We start from the raw sequence: 14,024 nt of genomic DNA on the forward strand, positions 1-14,024 counted from the left end.
TTTGAGATCCCGTAGCTTTCATCTGTTCCGCTAATTCCTTCCATTTCTATTTCTTGAATACTTGCAGTTTTGCGCTTGCACTCTTGTCTTCCATTATTGCAGAATTATGCCTTATAAATTCTACAATAGTATCCTTTTCTTCCTGCGAAAAGTTTTCTCTCCTTTTCAGTTTATCAGCCATCTAATACAAAGTATAACAAGTCATAATTAACCTTTATTCTTATATTGCAGTTTTTAATGCAAATATTATAATTTTGCATACTTACTTTTATCTTTCAATCTGACAGCGTCAAAAGATAAATCAAACTGAAGATTGCACATTTCACTTACAACGCGAAGTTTGTACTCGGCCGCGTGACCATCACTTACGCGCAAGCGCGCTAGTGCCACGAGCGTCTAGTAACACGCGATGTTCGTAAATGCGCCTCTAAGTTAGAGGCGCTCTAAATGTGCGGTGAGAATACGCTAACTTTAGAGGCATTTCTCTAAAGTTGGTTCGCGTCTTTAAAGTTGGTCGGATAAATGTATTCATAAATGTGAGCTCAGAATACGGGCCTTTGAGTTTTTATCGAAAAAATACTTTTATTTTGTAAAATATTGATAGCACTGGAAATTGCGTAATAAAAATTGAAAAGTAAATTAGAAAGGCGCTATAAATTACATATATTGCAAATTATAGCGCTAGATATTTAACGTTTATAATGTTAAATATCGCTGCAACAGATGCATTTATGATACAAATTGCTTTGTACTCGTATTTAGACTGTAATATCAATGAAAATAAAATATAATTTGGGGATATACACAAAAAACATCATTTGTAAAGTAGTAAAATAAAAGAAAAAATAGTACATATTTAAAAATTATTTTTAAAATAATATTTACTGTTTATATGCATTATTTACAAAAGAAATACTATAAAGAAATTTATTTTTTATATTTAATTGTGAAAACCTCAAAAATTGTCAAGAAATTGTAACTGAAATTCATAAATGTAAGTACAATTCTAGGATAATATAAAAAGCATCATACACAAATTTATTATGATACAAACTTAAATAATGAAATTGTAATATATGTTTCAATATTGCAAATGTGAATATATTTATATGATAAAATTTACAAAGTGTTAACAATTTTCAAATATTTGCTAATAAAATATTATTGAAATGTTTCTGTTGAAATCTTAAAATAATTCTTTAAAACAAATATGATGGGGTATATATTAGGGATCATTAAATATGCGACAACATTGTGATTATAAAATTTTATAAGTATCTATAATAAAAATTAAGTATAATAAATATAATAAGTATATAAGTATAATAATAAAATTTTTATAAGTATCTATAATAATAAAAATACATATATATATATGTTGTATTAATCTGTTAATATAAAAAATTTATTAATTAATTTAACGCAAATAAATTTCTTACTTAAATACGAGTACAAAGCAATTTGTATTACAAATGCATCTGTTGCAGCGATATTTAACATTATAAACGTTAAATATCTAGCGCTATAATTTGCAATATATGTAATTTATAGCGCCTTTCTAATTTACTTTTCAATTTTTATTACGCAATTTCCAGTGCTATCAATATTTTACAAAATAAAAGTATTTTTTCGATAAAAACTCAAAGCATTTCTATATTAAAGGAGCGAGAGAGAAAACACTAAAGCGTGCGAGAGAGACAGCTACTGTTAGCCGATGAGATCATTATTGCCCCTCTTGCCGCTCACCCCGCTCAGCATGTGCCCCTCTTGCCGCGCGTCCCTCTTTGCGCGTGAGGTAACCTTCTCTCTATAGATCTTGCGAGGTATCGGCTTTTCGTGGGGCTGTGATTAGAGACCATGGACTAAGGAATAGAGGGATGGAGCACAAACTGTACCGGGGAGCACGTTTGCGGCGGGGGGGGGGGGGCGCCATATTCGTTTAGTAATCACCACACATAGAACTCACTATTTGCGTATGTGTGAGAAATGAAAGTCAGATCCTGCGCACAATAAACAAAATAGGAAATAGAAATAGGAATAATTATTAAATATTAGAAATAAGAAATTGGAATTATTTATTTTAAAAATAAAAAGAATAGGAAAAATTAATGCATGAATTAAGAAATAAGAATTGGAACTAATTAATATATTTTATTCTCTTGTTAGATGTAAAATAATTTCTCTTTTTAATATTAAATGTTTATTGCTATTTCTAATATTTTGTCTACTGTATGCAGAGCCTCAGAGTAATAAAAGTTAATTATTATTATTATTATTGTAACGGGGGGGCGTTCCTCTTTCGAGGCACCGCCCGCGGCACCCAGACATTGTCCATTGTGCCTCCCCTCATAAACTTACTTATGAGAGACCTGTTTTTCTCCAAAAGAGAATCAGATCCCTCACCGGCAGTTTCCTGATCTGCTCGGGCCCAAGTAGTGCTGAGCCCAGCATCTTGTGTCTCAACCCTGCCTGTGCAGGACAGTCGCTGAGCACATGTAGGCTTGTTTCCTCGTCGTCTCCACATGCCCTGCACTTGGATATATCGCTGCGCCCAAGCTTGTACATGTGGTAGTTTAAGGTGCCATGACCCGTCAGTATGTGTACCGCTGTCCTGGCATCTTTCCTACTCAGAACCCTTATGCTCCAAGTCAGTTCTCTATTAGGAGTATCTCCCATCAGAGCTCTAGCCTGTCTGCATTTGGACTCAGATTCCACTCTCCAGTGTTTTAGATGTTCTCTGCGGAGCCATTCTTTGATCCTCCCCTTTCCTAAACAAAAGGGGATTCCCAGGGCCGGCCCCGATCCTACCATCGTTAATTCTGAACCCGCCTTTGCCAGCTGGTCCGCACATTCATTACCCTGGATTCCCGAGTGACCCGGCACCCAGGTAACGGTAACTTCTCTCTCTCTCGCCAGTTCGTTCAGAACGCACCTGCACTCCCGAACCAACCGCGACGTTATTGTCGGAGCCCCCAGCGCCTTGATGGCTGCCTGGCTGTCCGTACAAATTCTGATGTGCTCTCCCGCTTCTACCCTACTCCGTACGGTCTGAGCACAGCTTAGGATAGCCACAATCTCCGCTTGGAATACCGTGGCATAACTGTCGAGAGAGATGCTCTCCTTCCATCCCTTTCGACTGCCAAAGAAGCCGGCCCCGGAGCCCGTGTCCGTCTTGGAGCCGTCCGTATACCAGACATTTCCTCCACGCACTCGAGCCCCTAAGTTTCCATTTTCCTTTTCCCACTCCTCCGGCCTCGGTATATGCACTTTGAAGCGCCTATCAGAAGCCCGAATAGTAGGTATTCTGTCCTGTCGCATCTCGAATATCGGATCCAGCAGAACGTCTTCCGGCAGCCTTGTATGCCGGGCTCCCTTCTTCCATTTTAGTTTGCATCTCAGACGGTATGCCGCCGTTGCTGCAGCAGCCACCACCACCTGATGAAATGGTTTGATGCCGAACATTACGCCCATCGCCGCCACTGGTGTCGTAACCATAGCACCCAGGGCCCCTCTCAAAATCAGAGCCCTGACATGTTCCAGCGCAACTATGGCTGTTTTCTTTTGCACCCTAGTCCACCATACTACGGCTGCGTATGTGAGTCTGGGGCGAAGTATGGCTGTGTAGATCCAGTGTATCATGCTCGGTTTCAAGCCCCAAGTCTGGCCAAAGGTCCTTCTACACGTCCAAAAATACTAGCACAAGCTTTTGCACCGATTACGAAGGTGCTCCTCCCAAAGCAGTTTCTTATCCAGGATAACTCCCAAATATTTCACCGATTCGGTCGGAACTAACCTTACTCCTCCAAGAGTGGGTCCCACAATGATGCCCACCTTGTATTTGCGAGTGAAGACAGTAAGACCGGTTTTCAGTGGATTCACCGCTAACCCTGTCCTCTGACACCACTCTTCTACAACTTCCAGTGCCCCCTGCATGAGCTCTAGAAGCGTCTCTAGGAACGGGCCTCGCACAAGTATTGCCACGTCATCCGCGTAGCCTTGTGCAGTGAAGCCTCTATCGTCCAGTGCCCTTAATAAACCGTCTGCTACCAGGCACCATAAAAGTGGGGAAAGTACTCCGCCCTGTGGGCAGCCTCTTCCCACCCACTCCCCCCCGCACGCTTGAATTACCATCCCCTCTCGCCTAAACTAGGACTTTAGACTCGGTCCCTCTATTCCTTAGTCCGTGTTAGAGACACTTTAATAAGAGTCTGGCCATCAGAAATATGGTTTTGATTGGTCCGCCATTTTTTTCTCTAATCTAAGTGGGGATAACTTCAGCGTAAGCGTATGATCACGAAAATCGAGACATCACTAACCTCAGAAACACGGATGAAACATCGATTTGAATAATATTTGAATATTAATCGTGCAAATTTCATTTTTAACTGCATTTTTATATTTTTATTAATAAAATTATTTTTTAATGTGTAATGTGTACGATGTATAACATGTAAATGAGTAACGAAAGACAAATGCAAAGTAAAAATTTAACCATTCGATGATGAAGGAGAAAATTAAGTAAATAAAATTTAACAATTTGTTTTATTTTGTTATACTGTGCATCGCCATTGACTTACTGTCATAATTCTTACGTTTAACAGTTTTTTTTGCATTCGCTATTTTCATTCTATAAACGGCATATCTATTTGCTATTTTTATATGTAAATTATGACATGATAAAATATGACTATTACTTAAAATATTCAAAAACTTATTAACTAAAAGCTTTTTATAAGCGGGATTGTTATTGCACGTAGATTTTTGATGCTGTCTAAATATATGCTCCATTTTTTTAAATAATTCAAATGTTTCACTGTTTACATAAAACAAGGTATTGTTTTTATAACTTTGCAGTCGTATTAATCTTGCATATTGTGAAAAATTTTGATGTGTGGAACCTAAATTTTGAATACAATGCTCACAAATTTTTGTATTTTTTTTAATGCTTGTTATAATATATCCAGCGATACTATATATAAAATGTTACTTTCTGTAGAATTTAATTCATTTGCTTCCTCAGTTACAAGCTCGCATGGCAAATTAGCATTTAACTCACAACAAAATTCGGATTTGTTTTTGGTAATTATATCTAAAAAATCTGTTACATATTCCGCATTATCTTTTTCGTAATTACCTCGAGAAACTGGACGCATATATAAAGAAGTGGTAATTAATTTAAGATTATTTTTAAGTTGTAGAGCATTTAGTATTACATTTTTGCTTCGAAGAACAGAAAAAAGATTTTCTACACATTTTCTTGCGTAAGTCTACTTGTCAGTAAAAATTGAAACTTCCTTTCACGAAAAAGATAATCTGCTAGGTCTAAAATAGATTTAATTGATATAATTACTCCCTTCTGAACAGGTTTAAAATCCCCTTTATTACCAATATAAAGATGACAAAGTATCTCCATAAATTCATTCAAAAAAGAAACAGTATCTTTATATTTTGTCATTTCTTTCATACTCAGAGAAATGCTGCAATGTCTTGAAGTCATAACTGTATACCATTTGACTATTATTTTTACAAAAAATGCTGTAGTATTGTATTCTGGTTTTGAATTTTTATCGGCTAAAAATTCTAAAGCAGTGCTTACTTCATGACTCAATAAATTTTTTGCTTTATTAACACGCATTTTTTCAAAATTGTTATTTGTATCAACATCGCTTATACTTATTTTTAATGTTAATAAAAATTGAAATTCTTTTTGCGCTAAAATTAATTCCTCAAAGTGTTTTGCTCGTATCATATTTGTTGACAAATTATATTTGCGTACAATATTTTCAGGTAGCAGGAGAAACTTATTATTTAAAATGCACATTTTTATATTTTTCAATAAGTGAGGTATATCAGCGATAACATACAAATTACAATTAGGATCACATGGATGTTTGATATAATTTACAATTCTGTTATATCTACCAGCTGTAATTCCAAACGCTTTCCATAGAGCTTGATTACCGGGTCCCATATTAGAAGTAAGAAGAATTTACGGTAAGATTATTAAAATTATATAAAAAATATCATCCTAATAAAAATATTCCAAGTGATGCCCGGGTATTTCTAAATACACCGAGAGAATGTGTCACTAAAACATGTGGTGTTGGAGAATTTCTTTATTATGGTCTTCAAAAAGCTATATTCGAACATTTTAAACGAAAAATGACTGATTTTATCAATAATTTTATAACGATAGACATAAACATTGATGGACTACCAATTTCTAAAAGTACAAGTAGGCAATTATGGCCAATTCAAGGCAAATTCATCAATACAGACGAACCTTTTATTATTGGAATTTACCATGGCATGTCAAAACCTTCCTCTGTTGACGAATTTTTAAATGAATTTATTAATGAATACTGTATTTTACGAGACAAAGGTTTCCATTGGAATGATAAACATTATTTTCTTCGACTTAGAGCTGTAATCTGTGACGCTCCAGCTCGTTCATTTCTTAAATGCATTAAATATTCTACTGGTTATAATGGATGTGAACGTTGTACAATAAGAGGGGAATATGACGATAAACTAGTATTTTTAGATTATAACTGTGAACGAAGATCTGACGATAGTTTTCAGAATAAACTTGATCCTTATCATCATACTAAAATTTCTCCAGTAGAAAGACTTGGAATCGGAATGGTTAGTGCTTTTCCACTCGATTATATGCACTTAGTCTTGCTTGGTGTAATGAAAAGATTATTATTATTGTGGACAAGGAAAAGGTATCAAAGAATGTCGCATTAACAGCCATAATTATAAAGTATTGAACGAGCGATTATGTTTAAATCAAAATGTACCTTTTGAAATATCAAGGAAACCGAGATCAAATTTAAATGAATGTAACAGATGGAAAGCCACGGAATTTCGTTTTTTTCTTTTATATTTGGCTCCTTTCATTTTGTATAATGTTTTACCGGATAATTATATTCAACATTTCTCTGCTCTTCATTGTTCTATCAGAATTTTATGCGATCCCTTAAATTGTATACAGAACAAAAACTATGCAGAAAAATTATTATTATGGTTTGTGCAGAATTTTAAACGCTTGTATGGTACTAAAAATGTTGTATATAGCATACATAATTTGATACATCTTGCTGATGACGTAGGTACATTTGGAATGCCATTGGATGATTTTAGTTGTTTACCATTTGAAAACAAAATGAAAAAAATAAAGAGGTACCTACGCAAACACGATAAACCATTAGCACAAATATTCAAAAGAATATCGGAGGAAACTGCACTTTCAAATATCAAGAATTTTGAAAAGAAAACATATCCATTATTAATAAAAAAAAATAAGGTTAAATTGACCATTCCGTTCCATTATAATTGTTCTTACGAAGAATTAGTTTTCGAAAAGTTTACTTTACGTACAACAACGCCAAACAATATATGCTATTTAAAAGACAACAGTATATATATTATAAAATATATCGTAACGCACACATTAAATTCGGAAATCTTCTGTATAGGATATAAATTGACAGTTTCTGATGTAACCTTTTATCCAATAGAATCAAACAAATTTGGTGTATATTTAATTAAAAATGAAGATATAATATTACAAAGATTTACAGTTGACAATATTAAAGGGAAAGGTATAAGAATAATGTTAGAAAATTCTGTTTTTGTATTACCACTTATACATTCCTGTTCACTTTGATTTCTTAAATGGACAAACATTATATAATATTCTGGATAAAAAAATCTTTAAACGTATATATACTATATTATTTATCACTATATTATTTTTTATCATTTGCTCTTCTTATATTGAAAAATATGTATATTTGTCTCCTATACATAGATATGTATCTCTTATTTTACACAATATGTTCTTATATTATGAGAAGAAAAAAAATATGAATCTATAGTGAGATGTTGATGAAAGAGATAAAAGAGTTGAAAATTCATTAATTACACATGTGATATTGTACATTTACATATACATAATACACATATACAATAATCAGAGTTAAGGAAAGGTTATTCTATAAAAATAATGTGCTACTGTTACCGTTCTTTTGTTTAAAAAGCAATTTGTTATCGTTACTTGAAGGTAACAATTAAAATTTCTTATATTTCCTTATATATAATCTCTTTTTAATACTACAATAAGATTAAATTAAATATAAGAAATATTTATATCTTTTCTAGTACCATAGTAATAAAGTAATTAGTAATTAACTATTATATAAAAAATCTGAAATTTTTTTTATATTATTCTGTATATTATTTATATATATTTATTCTGTCAATATGCAAGTATAAGAATGGTATATTAAAATTAACAAATGATTGCAGATGTTTTATGTTGTTCATGTTGAAAATTGGTTTCAAACCATCCCAGAAAATTGGGTGGATAAAGAAAAAAAAATTATCCATTGGCCTACTGAAAAAAATTCAATACTCACAATGTGGATAAAAAAACAAATACCATATAAATCAGATTGGAAAGAATACAATTACGATTGTTTGTTTGGACCATTCGGTAAATAAGAATCTAAAAATTTTACAATTCAATTTTATAATAACCAGCATAGCCACAGCAAATTATTTTTGTCAAAAAAATACTTTATTAATAATAATATCAAACGTTTTGATCTGATAACAGACTATTTTCAGTGACATCAAATAAATTCATATTGCGTTAAGAGACGTTCCACTGCAAATTTATTTATATGTTGTATGTTATATCACTGAAGATGGTCTGTTATCAGACTGAAACATTTGATATTATGGTTAATAAAGTATTTTTTTGGCAAAAGCAACTTATTGTGGCTCTATATCCTTTTGTTCTTAAATAAATTCGAGCCTCTTATATTAACTTATAATATGTGCACTCTTCTATAATTTTTTATAAATTTTTCTATCATTATTTTTATAATTTTTTGCAGAAGATTATCAGAATTGCAAGAATTTCGAAAAACAATGTACAGGATATTCTTCCCAGGACGAAGTATTATATGAACAATACACAAATAACGAGCTGTCCCAAAAACGATCACGAAAAAAAAATCCAAAATACGATGACACTGATACTGAACAATTCTCAGAATCTGAAGGTAATGTTATGCATGTGAGCTTTCTGTGGATGTGAATGTGTGTGTATGTGTGCGTGTTGACGCTATAATTTTTAATAACAAATATTTCAATTGGACGAGATTGAATTGAATTGAATGAGATTTTAAAAACTTTAATATCAACATAAAATATTATAATATCTATATAATTGATGTGTTAGTACATGAATAATTATTTAATATATATAAATTACTTTTATACTTTTGTAAAATTTTATTTCTGTATACTCTTAAATGTTTTTACTAGGTTTTATTTTAATAAAATTAAATTTGTTTGATTAAATATTTTTAATAAATTGATTGAAAAATATTAATTAAGTTGAGTACAATTGTATTTTTTCTCAATATGTATGTAAGTATTTAAATGTTGCTATTTCTTCACTTTTTAACATATATATTTGGAGAATATACACATTTTATACAATTTTATTTCAATATTTAAAATTATATAATAAATCATAAATTAGATTTAATGATATAATAGATTAGATTTAGATTTAGTGACATTATCTATCTATAACAGCACAGTTTATTGAATATCTAGAAAATTGAGTGAATGTCCCAGTGTCCATTAACTTTTCTCGACATTCAGTAAACTGTATGAACTGTAAGTACAATAAAACGGTATATATTGTTAGGGATTATTGGAATATGTTTTTTTTATTTTACAGTTATTTTTATGTATGCTTAATTTACAGATGATAATCCACCAAAAATGAAGGCTAAATGCATTAATACATCCAAATCTAAATTATTAGAACCATTGCCATCAACATCGAATTTTGTATTTATTGGTAAAAAGAACATTACTTTCGATTTTTAAATGTATTTATAAAAAAATTTTTATTTAAATTATATTTTGCAGATTCGTTATCGGATGCAATTTCCAATAACGTATCAAGATCAAAACAATTAACAACGTTTGAAAATGTCATTAATAACAACACTTCGGAATGTATTACTCTTGTCACAAAGAAAACTTGTGACAAAAATAACACAATGCATAAAGGTAAATACATGCAATAGTGTAAAGGATCCCGCACAAAAGGAAAAGTGGTTTTGATTAAATTAGCTGGTTTTTATATGTTGTAGTTTCTAGATCGTACATTAACATAGATCAAAAGTTTCAATGAGCACAAGGTAAAAAAATGATCAGTTTAAGCGCTACATTTTTTTTAATTTTTGAAAATTATCTTTAAAAAATGTAGCGCTTAAATTGTTCATTTTTTTACCTTATGCTGATTGAAACTTTTGATCTATGTTAATCCATGATCTAGAATCTACAACATATAAAAAAACATCCAACTAATTTAACCAAAAAACCACTTTTCCATATATTTTGTGCCGGGACCCTTTAATATCTTCAATTTTTTTCTTAAAATATTTATAGTAAAAAATGTTTTCCAAAGTTTTATCAAAAGAGCGTCATGATATGATTTGATTTCATTAACTGAAACCACAATTTGTCTTATATACATTGCAAACATCATTATGATGTGTAGACACATAACATATGTATAGTCGAGAAATTCGATTGTATATGTAGTACATATGTATGTATATACGTACATATACCTTTGATAGAGTCAAAGATACATATATGTTCCATCATTTGTTTAAGGGGGAACACCAGGGTGACGGCCGAAAAAAAAGGCTATTTTCGTGAATTTTTTTTTCATTATCTAATAGTTTGTTTAATTTATAAACTATATATGTTAAAAGTACATACTTATATTATGTTACAAAAAAATTTCATAAAATAATATTCATATTTATAATAACTATGGTGATTGATGTGCACCTCGTCTGAAAAAACATGGGTGCACGGGCGCTCGTGCTGCATCTGAACGGGAGCTCTGAAATAAATTTTTTAAATTGTGATTTAAAGTATATGAATGTAGTTTTAGTTGCACGTACGGATTTTTTGATAAAATAATTTTTGACAAAATGGCACTGTTTAAAAAAAAAGTTTTCGATTTTTCAACAAAAATTCGTTACTTCTTTAACTGTTTTTCAAAAACTAATAATCCGATTGAAAAATCCGTACGTGCAACTGAAGATAATTTTGTTGTGAACATTCTGACCTATGAACACTAATGCGCCGATAGTAATTTCACTTAATGATCAAGGTGAGACAATTGTTCCATTGTAATTTAGGCATAAGCATATTATTAATATATTGCAAGATAAATACTTCAGACTTTCAAAACAGTTAATATTAATAATTATGAAATATATAATTCCAGTTCAATTTGCACATATAAGTTTCTAGAAATCAACTTTCATTCTAAATCTATAAAATATTTTAATGCAATTAGTCTAAGATATTAAATGTATAATTGAAATTTGTATTTTCATGTGATATTAATGATATGTTTATGTCTGAATGACAATATAACATTCTGAAGAATATATTTATTTTATTATATTTATTTGTGAGTTTAAAAGAGAAATATAATGTAAGAAACATTCTACCTTTCTAATTTTAAATGACTTAAATGCTGCATACGTAAATGAAGAAAATAATATGGAAAGTTACGTGGATGAAGAAAATAACATTAACATTCCCAACATTAACGTTCCTAAAGGTAATACAAAAATTATTTTAAATATAAATACAAATGGAAAAAAATTATGTTTAATGAAATATCTGAACAATTAATAATGATACTTTCATAATAGAAAGTGATAGATTAAAATTATCTCATTTTTATACATTTATTATCCAACGTCATCACTCTTATATTATCATAATCAATTATATCATCATATCATAATTTTTGATCTTGTATCAATCAATAATAATTATATGTTAACAACTGCATTTCTAAAAAAAAAAAATTATGTCTTCTCCAAAATTTTGTATAAATTTTTTGTTTCAAATTAAATTAATTATTAATAATAATATAATATTATTATTTATAAAGGAACATTTGCAAAAACAGTTGTAAAAACATCAAAGATAAAAAAAAATATTGTCAACAACGAATCTAACATAGAATGCACGAATTGTTGTCCTTGCATAGGTATATATTTAATAAAAATTCATACAGATATTATTTCAAATGACACTATTTTTAAAATATTGTAGTAATTTTAATGTTAATTTCCAAGAGAAGATAATAATTTTTGGTAACTTTTTAGAAAAGATAAATAGGAAACTGAAAATGATCATACACATCTTGCAATCAAAAATAAATGAAACTGATAATATTAGTATACAGGAAAATGTTGAATTTTTACAACTGCAGACAAAAGAAGAATTGAACGAATTTGAAAAATTACTTTCAGAGGATGCAAAAAAACGAAAACAATTTGTAAGTATAAATTACATTTCTCATATATATTACATTTCTCATTTAATTATTTCTTTATAAAAGCACAGACAAATTTTTTAATTATATAGGAAACCGTTATAAAACAAGAAAGTGAAAAAGATTTTAAAGAACATATAAGAAGAGCAATGAAGAGAATAATGACGGACAATTTAGCTCTTCAATATTCTTGGAGTGGGCAAAAAAATACTATTCGGTTTAAAGATTGTCTTATTTCAAAACTTATTTTGAGTAAGTGTAGATAAAATAAGAATATATATATATATATATATATATATATATATATATATATATATATAACATTTATACAGTTGAATAGTTAATATATATTTTTTGAAAATTTTGTGTACATGTGTGTGTGTCTTCTAAAATGAAAATTTTGTTATTTTTTCATGCTTCTTCTTCTACATATTTAAACGGTTTATATTCTATGTAAAGTAATATTCGATTTGTTACAGATTCTGTTGCATCTTTAAATACATCGATAAATATAAAAATAATGGAAGATTCTATACAATCTTGGTTAAATCATGCATCAGATCGGAAAAAGAAAAGAGAGAAAGAGCGTGAGTTATTAATAATTGATTTTAATTTGTTGATTGATTTTATGATAATTCGATATGCGTCTCTAATTGATGTTTATTTGATGTTTATTTGAACATTACTGCAAGTGGAATTGTATATCGCAATTATTGTAAATTTGAAAAAATTAAAATAAATACAACGGAGAATACAGAGAAAATTATATTTTTACAGAAGCACGACCTGATATATTATAGCAGAGTAAAAATAAAATATAATATTTTGGACAAATTTTTTATTTTATTAAAAAATGTTTATTTTATTAGAAAATTTTTTATTTCAAATTTTATGTCATATTAAATATATATTACAATTTATATGTATTATATTATAAATAGATAATTATGTTTATATTATTTTTATACGTATATGTGTGTTTATCATTATATGTTTGTTTTTTAAATAACATGCATATTACTTATATGTATTTTTTTTTAAGTATATAAATAAAGTAATTTTTTTAAAGCAATAATCTTATATTTACTTTTCCCTATCTTTCAAATTCTTTCAAAAAAGTAATCCTTTTGCAATTCTAAAACTATTTCTTTTGAATTCATAAAGTAATCCTTTATCTATTCTAAAACTGTTCTTTTTGAATTTATAAAGCATAAATCTGTTGGTATAGAAGAATACTACATGAATACTCTAAGAAATTTTCAAGAATTCCAATCATGGTGCATGTAACTTCTTAAACCATTCTTATAGTATTCTTCTATGAATTCCTAAAGAATTACAATTCAGAAAAGAAGAAAACTTGAAGAATACTTTGCGAATTCACTGTGCTATCTGGGTTGTACCAATAGAACAGAAAAAAGCGCTCGATTATTTTTGTTTCTTACGGATGATGTTTGTCGACAGCAATGGATACGTAATCTCCGCAGAGAGTCTTAGACACCAACCAAATCATCGTGCCTCTGTGAAGTAAGTTTATTTTCTTAAATTTCCAATTTACGTAGCTTTTTCTGTTTGTTTAGAATCATGGATCGTTTTTTTAAGTGTAGTTTAGATTTGTCAC

The 14,024-nt window shown here is 29.7% G+C and overlaps 1 protein-coding gene across 1 annotated transcript; it reads right to left on the bottom strand.

The window, feature by feature from the left end:
* Positions 1–2,358: 2,358 nt before the first annotated feature.
* Positions 2,359–4,131, bottom strand: LOC136998942 (uncharacterized). Its single transcript, XM_067352329.1, has 2 exons — positions 3,794–4,131; positions 2,359–3,676 (listed from the first exon to the last, which is right to left on the bottom strand). The coding sequence occupies exons 1-2, from the start codon at positions 4,129–4,131 to the stop codon at positions 2,359–2,361; spliced, it is 1,656 nt and encodes a 551-aa protein (XP_067208430.1).
* Positions 4,132–14,024: the final 9,893 nt, after the last annotated feature.

Source organism: Linepithema humile, chromosome 3, assembly GCF_040581485.1.
Source record: "Linepithema humile isolate Giens D197 chromosome 3, Lhum_UNIL_v1.0, whole genome shotgun sequence".
NCBI lineage: Eukaryota > Metazoa > Arthropoda > Insecta > Hymenoptera > Formicidae > Linepithema > Linepithema humile.